The sequence below is a fragment of the Brassica napus genome, chromosome A1 (assembly GCF_020379485.1).
Source record: "Brassica napus cultivar Da-Ae chromosome A1, Da-Ae, whole genome shotgun sequence".
Taxonomy (NCBI): domain Eukaryota; kingdom Viridiplantae; phylum Streptophyta; class Magnoliopsida; order Brassicales; family Brassicaceae; genus Brassica; species Brassica napus.
This window is the reverse complement of record NC_063434.1, coordinates 1,271,416-1,283,567: the sequence shown is the minus strand read 5'-3', so window position 1 is coordinate 1,283,567 and position 12,152 is coordinate 1,271,416. Positions and strand designations below refer to the sequence as shown.

Sequence of the window (12,152 nt, the reverse complement as noted above, 5' to 3'; positions counted from 1 at the left end):
TTGACAACTTATTGTTCATTTGTTTTAACTTTTAACATTCCAGCTGGTTAAATCATTTGATTACCTTCTAAAATTTATTGCATATATTAGTATTATACAGCTTCTTTCTGTTGGTAAACTTCCTTGAAGATCAGTTATTTGGGTTCTTGGATCTGGTGAGAGTTCAAATCCTTCAGTCCACTTGAGATTTAACTAAGAGCATCTCCAACTCACCTCTATTTCTACCTCTATAATAGCATTTAGAGGCAAAATCACTCCAACCCATTTTTATTTTTGCTTCTAAAATAGAGATTGCTATTTTCTCCTCTATTTATAGAGAAAGAAATAGCATTCCTCTATATTTTACTCTATATGTAGAGATCTCTATTTTAGAGAAATACATTGGAGTAAAACCCATCTCTATTATAGAGTTTCTCTATTTTAGAGGTAAAAATAGAGAAATACATTGGAGATGGTATGCTTCCTTAATCAAGGGTTTATCAGTAAGACAGTAAGTAACTCTGAAAAATAACTTTATTTAAATCACTCAAACATGTGATTGTGCTGCTCTCTTGCAATGGATGGTTCATATTGCAGTTTTACACCCCCAATATCATTTTACGTTAGTACCACCCACCGACACCGACAAGTAGTCTTGCGCTACTGTGTTTAACTCGTGATTTCATAGTCCGAATAGGGACATATGTGGAACTTATTAAAAGTTGGATCAATAGAACTCTCCAAGAACGTACGGTCCGACATACAACTTTCACTTAAGCAAACTCTTTTGTATATTCCAAAAACAAAATTTTCATATATTATATAGTTTTTGAGTTTGGTCAGATTTGTAATCAGATGTGATTCGATAGAATCAACCAGCTTTTCTTATTGTCGGGGAAAAAAACTAAATTTTATTATGAGATTGTTGATTTTTTAATAGTATTGGTTACTAGTTAGTAGTTTTATTTTATCATAATGCGACAAATGGCTAGCGACTAGAAGAAATTTCAATTTGTACGAATCTATTAGTGGACCTAAGCGGTCAAAACAAAGTCTGAGCTTAACTAATGATTTATCTAAATTTAATTTTAATTAATCAAATACTGTAAATATTACTGTCCAGATTTCCAGCTTTGGTTGTGTCCCCACGGGATAATTATTAATAAAAATTTAGAGAGATTAAGGATTTGTGTTAAACCCTAGATTAGATTAAGGCTTGGACGGCGTGAAGTGCGGAGAGAAGACGGAAAAAGGAGGGCATAAAAAGAGTGGGCCAAACCGGCACGCAGTTGCATTACGCTTTGCCTAAACTATACGACAGGCCCACTTAATTGCTGCAGACCCATATATTGTCTCTCTACTCTTTTTGTGTTTCAATTTTGATTAGGTTTATGTTTAATCCATTGCTTTTTATTGTGCAACAACAATTGGAATTTTATATAAATAAATAGATATAATCTCGTATATATATATTTTTAATATAGACTGATCCGGTCAGCTCCGAAAAAAAAACAGTTAGTGTTACATAATTAATTAGTCTCAAAATGTATAATACTCTCTGATCCGAGTTTGGAATAATTTTTGACTAATACCAGAGATAGACCGATAATCTGTTACGGTTCACATATAAATCATTTGGACCAAATCCTGAAATTAGACTAACCAAGTAGTGATAATTTAATTCAAAGAGAATCAAACTCATGACTAATATGGATACACACCCCAAGATCGTCATTCATTAGTAACTTAGTCAATGGCAATTTAAAACATTTTATCTAGGTGAGCATGTATACGTTGAATAAAATTTACTTTTGAAACTATTTAAATTGGGCCTCAAAAATAACAAGTCAATGTGTCAAACACTGATTAAAATATGGTTTTTGATGACATATTAAACTCTTTAGTGTGCCATGTTTAGGTTTTCAAAGTAAGGTTATTCAATCATAATATCATGTTTGTGTGTTGAGTGGTGGTTGAATTTCGGTTAGAGAATTACCAACCCTAGTAATTGACATTTTAACAAGGGATAAAACATAAACCTCTAGAACTTTGTTTCATAACATTTCCAATACTAGAATGATTAACTATCTCACCGCTAAATACCATATTGAAAAGAAAATAACAAAAGCAATTTAGTAATTACAAGTAAAAACTCAGATGTCGGTTTGTTTAGGTGTAGGAGGATGTGCTTTAAGGTCCTACCCTACCTCTTGTGGTTCTGTCATCTGTGAACGGAGACGAACTCGCTGGCACGTGGGAAAAGCTTCGGTGCACGTGTCTCGCGTGAGTTCTTGTCTTTTTCCTTACCAGTTTATGAAAAATGAACCATCTCTCATTGGCTTCGAACCTTCGTGAAACCACAAGATTCCTCACTCCGTTAGTGGGACTCCATTACTCTGAGCTGTTATTTTCTCATTCTACGATATAGTATATGTATTGTTTTTTTTTGTTAGAAGAGACTAATCTCACACGCCTCTCACCAAAATAAGATTCGTCTGTCGGAGTTTCCGATCCTTCGCTTGTTCCCAAGACAAATAAAGTTAATTTTCATTCTTGTACGTTGTAACATCTTACCTATGTAATGCTAGATTTACATCCTCCATATCTAGAAGCATCACCTTTACTATCCTTAGATAAATACACACTGTTGTGTTGTTGTATATTTCATTTACAACAATATGTATAAATTTGTACAGTTTTCACTAACGCAGTAAGAAAAGAAACTTATAATCACTGACGTCGAGGGTAAAGAGGAATCTAGGTCGGATCCTGACACTTGATATGGCGCCACGTTAATCGTTTGTTAGCCTTCGCGCCTTTGACTCTTCGTTGCGATCCTTTTCATGTCACTTTTTCGTTTATGTAACTTTTCTGGTTGCTTTAAACCTTTTTTTTTTCTTATCCAACTTTTCCACTACATAAAGAAAAAACTTTAAACCAACACAAACTCAGCCCTTTACAACATTATGGAAGAACAGGAAATATTAATCATGAATTATAAACATAATAATTGCTTAGCATATGAGACATGTTTTAAATTACTAATCCTAATTACCGTTACCAAAGAATCTACCGTTGTTATCCGTTGAGCTCATCATCTCGATCAAATGATTAAGTTTTACTGTTGTTGATTGAAACTAAACTTTTTATAACGAACCTGTCGTTGAATTATAATCTTCCGATCTTGCATTAAATATACATATTCGTTATAAATACTACCACAACAACATTTACGGACCACTAGCTATAGTACATGCAAAATAAGGAAACCGATATGTAAACTTGATGGAGATATTTTTGAATGGAGCTAGTAAATTTACAATGTTACCACACATTGCTTCACAAATAAGAATTCATCATCTAGTACTTCACATGTTTTGGAGTCAATCATAATTAGATGTATACCCCCCACAGACACCAAAGGAGTCATTTGTGTCTTATGGGAAACATTACATTAAATGTTGATAGTGTGTCATGACGGTAGTGCCACTCAAATCTGGGAATGAAAAACCACTTGCATGAAAAGTACTTACTTCAAGACTAATTTAAGCTCCAATGTTTCTTTGATCATGGTAATGTGTATGCGGCTCGATTAGTCAGTCTGTCAGTGAAATCTAGAATGTTTAAGTAAATCATTTATCGCCTGTTTTATGAAGTCCCCGCCCAAAACATTATTTAGGGAAAAAAATACAATTAGTGGTATGTAATAATACTAACACCAACATATTGGTAATTCATCTTTATTAGACAAGGCTTTGCATGAAATGATATAAAAACGGTCATTAAGGAGACTTATGTTTATGAGCTTAGTTAGTGGAGTCATTATTATACCGCACATTTCTATAATTTAACGGAATATTAGAAGCCATTATATATTATTATATTTTCGCCTGTGATTCCGTAAAACATACACAATTATTTAACATTATCTCTAACATTTGTTGCTTGGCCATGAGAAAGAATGATACACACGGACCATGCCGTTGAACATAGCAATCAAGACCGATGGTCTAATTGACTATGCAAAGAGACATATATAAGCACGTAGCAATAATATCATTTTATCTATATATGTTCATACAGAGATATGTTAATTTAAAGTTTGATTTAACAAATGCGATTTGCTTAGTATATATTTAATCCTCCACTAAACTTTTTTTTTTTTTGTAAAACAAATCCCCCGCTAAACTTGACTCGTCTCCTTTTTATTACGTTGAGATAACACTACTAAATATACATTGATGGAATTATTTAACCTCAGTATTCGAAGTTATGTAGTGATCAGTGCGTTCCGTGTGTACAAATATATATGTTTAACCCTTTTTTCGTTTCTAAAGAAAACTATTTTACTTATGAAGGCTAACCTCTATATATATGTTTGACGTCAAAAAGAAAATAATAGTGCTGGCAAAAATAGACAAAAGAAAAGTTAAATTATGTATATAAAACTATGTGCATCGTAACTTTCATTGTGTTAAACATAACGAAATACTAATAAGTTTCTCTCTTGAGCCATCATAACTCACAAGCAATAAAATCCAAGACTTCGAAGTGAAAAATGGTTAGAAATAGATGTGGGCAAAGCAACCATGGGCCGAACGTAAGCCCACCAAAAACTCAAAATTCATGCTCATCAGTATTTCTTTATTTTGGTCATCGTCAGCTTGAGTTCCTTAGGGTAAATTCTGTATCTCATTATTCGGATATGCCTATATATAATCCTACTATTCTTATTGAAAATCATTAATTTGCTTATAATCACATTTGAAACATGAATTTTTTGTATCGGGCTATTATACTTCAACACAAAGTAGAATAAAACTCATCGTAAGTAAGCAAATAAATAAAAGAATTGATGAAATTTGGCGGTGTCGAAGGTGTAATAGAAAGGCTCCACGAATTTGATAATAATGGAAATAGTTACGAGGTGGGTCGACGTACACAACATGCACGTGTATTCCCCATGGACATGTTTCGTCTTTCGTGCATGGCTTTGTCCATACTATGGCCGCCATAAATTTCAATCTATTCTTATTATATGATACATTTTGTATACTATCACGCCGTCGGTTCAAGTAAACACGATTTCGTGATCATCATATCATCGAAAGAGACGTACGAGAGATCAATTTTTGGTGGATTTATTTTATGAACAACTCTATATTACATGGCAATAACAAAAAAAATGTACAGATAGAGAAAATCAAAAGTAAAAAACTAGATAGAAATTTTAACTGAGACATGCCTAGGATCATATCAATTTACACAAAAACCATACATGTATATGGAATCATATCTCAAGTTGCGTTTGGCTTTGTTACGATAATAAAAGAGAAAGGGACAACCTAACCAACGCTTATAATTTGACATGACAAAAAATAATAAATAATTAGAGTCTCTCATCTTTGAGCCATCATTAGCTGTACGTATGGCTCTTTCTGCCCTTACTCTCCAATCTTGTTTGCTTCTCTTCTCTGCTATATTTTAAAAATATATTTGTTTGCTTCTCTCCTTTTTGCCTAAACACTTGGTTCTTTTCAAGGATATATTAGCTAATGATCTTCAACTGAGATAGGAGAGGTTCTCTCGACCGGAGTCACTCGGATCGGAAGCCTCCGTTTCATCTTGACCGTTGGAAATGACACGATCTCGTCTTTTTCGGCTGTCCAACTACATGTACAAGATTACAACTGACTAAGTTTCATTGGAATGTATGATAATTAATGTAGTATGTACATCATCAAATACTTAGTATGCGTTGGTAGAACGTAATTATCTTGTTGTCGTCTACAACTTTATTATACACATGCATTCAAACGTGGATAATCGGATTTTAACATGGGTTATGCTACTAGTACTTAAGTTACATGTCCCAGTCTATTATAAAAGATTTTTAAAGGTCCTACAACAACCTAAAGTGATTTTTTATACTATTGGCTGGACTAAGTTATGAAACTTTTATGTACATTTCAAGTCATTTATGGGCTTACCTGAACCGGGTTACGAGTTGGTGAAGAAAGATGGAAATTTCGAGCTTAGATAGTTCTAAACCGGGACATAGCCTTTGCCCACCACCAAAGGGTGTGAAGCAAATATTACTGTTTGTCGTTCCATTAATCCTCTGCATAAAAAGATAAGTACTAAATATTAGTAGTGGAAGTTCGATAATCTACTAAACGAACCATGGTGTTTATAAACTTTAATGTTATTAATGATAGGTAGTAGTCACGTACATCCCATCTCCACGGATCGAATTGATAGGGATTCTCATAAATATCTTCATCCATGTGGACTGATATAAATGATGCCAATACACACCATCCTTTTGGTATCAAGTAACCTGCAATCACCCATCAAATTTTATATCCAAGTATATCATTAAATACTTTGAATTCATATAAGATAAGCATGCCTACATATGTTATATAAAGTCGATACCTAATCCTAATGTGTGCTCAGGGGCGGACCCAGGTGTGTTGAGTGTGTGGCACATGCCACATACTAAATACTATATATTTTTTGTGACATTGATAAACATGTATTATTGTGTAGCTCATATGGTTCAAAGATTTTGTTGTGCCCCACTCTCTCTGTGTTCAAATCCACCAAACGTCCATTTTTAAAAAATTTCTTTCTACACTTTTAATCACATTTCCATTTTTCATTTATTTTGCTACCTAAAATTATGTTCGTTTACAATTGTTTTCTTTTCTTTCCTGTATATTACTTTCTCCAAACTAAAAAAATATAATGGAATTAAAAAATTTTCAGTACTTAGATTAAAATAAGATTAAAAAAAAACTAAAATGAATTATCTTAGATGAATTACCTTTTTCAGTACTTAGATTAAAATAAGAAAAACTAAAATGAATTACCTTTTTGTAATAAAAATATTATGTTCTATATGTAATTTTATAATATTACTTAAAATGGAATTTTAAAAATTTACAAAAATTATTTATCTTTCAATTAATCTATTTTCTGAAATTTATAAAATGTATACTTTTAGTGACTAATGTAACTTTAAAAAATATATAATTTTATGAAAGAAATTATATTTAATATTTTAATAAATATACATATAGATATATATAGATTGTGCCATATATTAAATTATTTTCTAGGTCCGCCCCTGTGTGTGCTAATGGTAAAGGGACATACCTTTTATTTCCACATCTTTAAGAGCCTTCCTCCACACACCGTTAATGATATTAGCCATTCTCAACGTTTCATTTATCACCTGTTTGTGATTCGAAAGGTCAAAAATAAACTAAAATTTACAAAGCAATTAAACATTCATTAGTTCTTTCTAAGACAAGCTAATACTATGTGGTAATTATTTTAAAATAATAATTAATTGGTAACTTATTTCAATTAGTTTGACTTACGTTTTGAGTAAAAGAGAGAGACATATAATCTGACCAATCGTATTCTTTTCCCGACTCCAATTTACGCCTCTTCATCTCCATATTCTCCTCCTGCAATCAATTAAATTTATATAAAATCTGTATTAACTATTTTAAAATGTGAAAAGAAAAATAGATAACGCGTTTTGATTGAAACATTAATGAGGGAGTTGAAAACAAAGCGTTTTCCTTGACGTGAAACGCTGTTTTGACAAGCGGTGTGGTCGCTCGTACAGACAAAGGCGTTAATTCAAATCGTCCTCTTCCGACACCGTCCACACCGCTTTTTAATCCTACGGTTCCTATACTCTCACGTGTCTCTTCAATTCCCACACGTGCGTGTACTCTAGTGTCACGTCAAGAAGACTTTCGATAGCGACATGACACCGAAACAAAAGTCAAAACCCTTTTCTTTGGTCCCACACTTAGTTCCACTTCCACTATCTAGAACTAAAATCTCAGCCGTTAAAATCACTTCAGAAGACAAAAATCAGAAGCTACTGTCCGAAGACGTCGGCAATTTGCATTTAGAGATACACACGTGTGGTGGGTGCTGTGGAAGTTTGTATATCAATACGTACCACGAGTTTAGCTAGAGCGACGGGATTGTCACTTAGAAATTTGACAGCCAACGTCATCGCCGTTGGCATCGTTTCTTCTCCGGGTATCATCATCTCTACGATCTTTCCGCTAACGAAATCTAACGGGTGAGATTGCTTATCCGAACAACCACCGTCATTAACGTCTCTTAAAAGCACATCCACCGCGTCATTCGCTGGACAATTTGTACTCTCGGTCGTAGCCTCTTGTCTCTCCTCCACAACTTTCTTAACTATCTTAATCAATCTCTCTTTCGCCTGCATGGTTAGCTCAAAAGTTAAACCCTAATAATTTACATGCAAATGTGACTAACAAAAACTAAAATAGTTTATGATGTATTGATATGATTATATATCATAAGAAAAATATATGACCTTTAAGGATTTATAAAGTCTAGTGCCAGGGAATTTGATGGGGATACAAATCAAACCCTTGATGAACTCTTGGAACTCGAGTTTAAGAATATCCAAATCGTCACGAGGAGATATGCTCATCAGCAGTTTTACCAGTATCTCAAACGTCATCTACAAACAAATAAAACATTGTAAGGATCAAGTTTTTGTGCAATGGTTTATGGCACCGTACTATCAAAACGCAATACCTTTTTGATCTCATCTTGGACATGAACCAAGGGAAGTTGAGACCAAGAAGCTAAAGTGAGAGCAACCGAGGCCTCAATGTCTCGAGTGATCCTCTCCTTGAGGTGAGGGGATCTAAGGAACGCGCTAATGAGAGTGTGTAGCCTCTTTTGATGAGCTCCATTGATGCTGAGAATAGAGTTTTCTCCAAGTAGTTCAGTGATTGATTTGGGGTATGCAGGGACAAATGTGTTCCCATGGTTTTGGAGCACCACTTTGTTAACTTCTGCATCGGTTGATATTATGATTGGTGTCCCTATTATGTTCGTCTTGAACACCTTCCCATACCTATATGGTTACATGTATAAAGATTTCCGTAAGGACATAAAACTAACACCTCCCAATTCAAAAGAATTTGTATGGTCTAGGGTATAATATTTGGTATGAATACTCTACGCTAACTAGTCATATACAATAGTTAATGATTTAAAGATACATATATAGTAGATATACAGACTTTAGGAAATTCTTGATCCAAAAACATTTTTTCAAAAGTTAAAAAGGTGGAATGAGATGATACATCATTTTAATGGTAAGAATTCTATGTGCGATTAAGCAGACATGGATTGGTATATACACATCTTATGATATTGCAGTAATTTACTTATTTCTTTCTTGTTTGAAAAATGCAAAATACTAACAACTACTATACAGAACTTAATCGACATTGCAGAAATCCTTATCATGTCAGTGTTTTCAGTCCGAACAGTATACTAACAAGTCAGACAAATGTATCATTATACATCATTATCACACTCAATGTAAAACAATACGTAGAAAAAATAAAAACGAGAAGATGGAATGAAAATAAGGTAAATGATAAATCGTTGAGAGTGTTCAAAAAAAAAAGATAAATCGTTGAGATTTTTTTTGTCAATCAGTGGGTATTCAAGAGGACCCATCTTGAAACCTTTTTTAGTACACAGAAAATAATAATAGAATGCAGAAGCGATAAAGATGACACATGAAATGAAGTGAACTCAATCATTAACTAAAAACCAAGATCCTCCGCTTAAACTATTTTGCTGCTGTATATGACCAAGAACATGAAGACAGGTTGTTTTTTTGTCAGTCTTTTAATAAATAATTAAAATTAGTCTTTTAATAAATAATTAAAATTATGTTTCGTCCAAGAGTTTTAGCTTATCTATTCGCAATCCCAAAAGAGTTAATTATATTTACAAAACTCATTAACTATCGCTATATGACTCCTAGTTTTTCCCATTTGCCTAAAAAGATGAGTTGATTGTAATTAAATGGAGCTAATTAGTGTGTTTTCATATGTAATCTAATTTAGAAAATAACACAGAAGTATGTTACTAAAAACATGGACGATGAATAAATCACAGAAATTTTATTAGTATAATTTTTGGTTAAGAGAATGAATAGAAAAAGACTTACAAAGACTTTCGTTTGTCCATGAAGGAAACAGGCCGCGAAGAATATCCACAAGCAATAAAGGTTAGGGTTTCTCCGATCACCGGCCATCCTAAACTTCCCTTCGGAATCATTCCCTTCTTCTTCTCACTCTCTTCTTGTTTGTCTTCATCTCTTGTTTTTGAGTGTGTTAAACGGAACCAGAGCCATGAAAGGAGAAGAACTTCGGCCGTCAAAACCAAGAAACCGGCGATCCAATAATCCATGAAACCAGATGGAGAGTAAAGATTTTCCGGCGACCGGAAAAGACTTAAATTTGCCGGAGAATACATAAACACATACCAAAAGAAGTTAATAACATGCCAAAGCACATGAAACTATAACATACGTATTTATGAGGAGATATTAGGAATCAGGTTTCTCAAATCTCAAAAGCCATGCATGAAGAGAAAGTGAGAGAACAAATATTAGTAGAGCTAAAGCTATGGTGATGTCATTTTCAATGGGGGCGAAACAGAGGAATTAATGATATAAAATCCACTTTTCCCGTCTCTCACCATATACATCCCTATGGTCTCTGTCACGCCTAAAAATATGTAACACAATTAATTACTACTTATATTTTTATACATTCAACCTAAAAACAACGTAAAACAGAACAGACAGTTAATTACTTGTATTATTTCGACATACATAATATATTCGGGTATATTTATTGATATTTTGACTAAAATAAAAACGTTTTTTTTACAATAAAAACGTTGAATTATACTATGTGTTTAAAGATCTTCACGTATTTATCTAATAATTAGTATCACTATCACATATATATACTTCAGTAGATACTACACGTACGGTCGCAAATTGTTCTTCGAAACATGACATAGTTAACAATTTATGGCAAATGAATGTACAATTTCTCCTGACAAAGGTTCTTATAGTTATGTCAAATACATTCACGCCATTTTTATGCAATTACTATTTAAAGTTATCATTATATATTATTATTGTCTAACAAACAATTCAAAAAACATTTAATAAGCGACGTGCATATGTATTTGACTAGAAGAAGTTGTTTTAAAACTTCATAACATCTTTGTTATTAAAGGGATTAGTACCAAGGGTAATTAAATTGTACTTTATTGTAAATCTTTTTTTTATTTGAATAAGTTTAACATTCATTCAAAAAATGTGTACTTCGTTACAAAAGTATACTTTGTTCAGGTCAACAATATCAGATTGTATCCGATTTAATACAACAACGAGGGTATAGTCCATTCTCTATCATTAATTCTAAATATGTATATTACAATTATATACTCAACGCTTCAATATTTATGAAGTGTTGGTATATAATTTTTTTTTCTCTTTGTTACTTAAAAGTAATGTAAAATAGTGAACCAAGTTAAAATACATCTATTTTCTTAGCTGCTATATAAATCGATAAAATCTAGTTAGATAGATTGTAAATCAAAATCTTCCAACCTAATCTCTAGTGTTTAATGCCTCATTTGTTGGTTTTTTTGAGCAACTTGTTGATTTTTTTAACAATCTAAGTCCACGTTTATGGTGTTAATTTAAGAGAACAAAATAAATGTTGTAATGGAGGAATAAATGAGGGAACAGAAATTAGGAGCGGCTATTGAGCCACACTTAGGCCGTTCTGTCTCGTCTCATTTTTAGATACTAGATAGCTACATCTCCCACCCAACCAATTTTCTTTACTTATTACTTATTGTATTTTAATAGTAATGTTTAACCCATTTTTAGTAAATACTTTGTACATCTATGAATATACTACTCCGTAATCTGTAAATGATTAAATACTAATTAAACCCAAACTTGATACTATATACCGGACTACCCAAACTTGTCTTGTTATGGCTTCCATTTAGTGTCCTGACTGTATTTTGGACAGAAACTTGAATGAATGAAAGTATTATTCAGTGAAAAAAAAAGATCGGACTACGCAAATAAAAGATGATCAAATTCGTTGAAAAATACGGAATTCAAGAATTGCTTTTACGTTTTGAAACAGTGATGAACATAAGTTCACCGGTTAATCCATGATCCTATAATACTTTGATAAATCATGACAGCCACACAAAAAAATGATCTATGTTAATCAGTGCTATTAAACTATATTATTTGT

General features: G+C 32.7%; 1 protein-coding gene across 1 annotated transcript; it reads right to left on the bottom strand.

Moving 5' to 3' along the window:
- Positions 1-5,179: 5,179 nt before the first annotated feature.
- On the bottom strand, positions 5,180-10,637 carry LOC106369862 (3-epi-6-deoxocathasterone 23-monooxygenase CYP90C1). The gene is made up of 9 exons (XM_013809966.3): positions 10,025-10,637; positions 8,587-8,911; positions 8,360-8,509; positions 7,967-8,242; positions 7,368-7,457; positions 7,141-7,219; positions 6,213-6,319; positions 5,970-6,100; positions 5,180-5,649 (listed from the first exon to the last, which is right to left on the bottom strand). The coding sequence occupies exons 1-9, from the start codon at positions 10,330-10,332 to the stop codon at positions 5,532-5,534; spliced, it is 1,584 nt and encodes a 527-aa protein (XP_013665420.2). The 5' UTR covers positions 10,333-10,637; the 3' UTR covers positions 5,180-5,531.
- Positions 10,638-12,152: the final 1,515 nt, after the last annotated feature.

Bases quoted from the DNA above. Each gene is read 5' to 3' on its own strand.
- LOC106369862 (XM_013809966.3), bottom strand. From the start codon at position 10,332: ATGTATTCTCCGGCAAATTTAAGTCTTTTCCGGTCGCCGGAAAATCTT. The intron at 7,458-7,966 runs GTACGTATTGAT...AATTGATTGCAG, and splicing joins TCGCTCTAGCTAAACTCGTG to GAGGAGAATATGGAGATGAA. The intron at 7,220-7,367 runs GTAAGTCAAACT...AATCACAAACAG, and splicing joins CTCTCTCTTTTACTCAAAAC to GTGATAAATGAAACGTTGAG.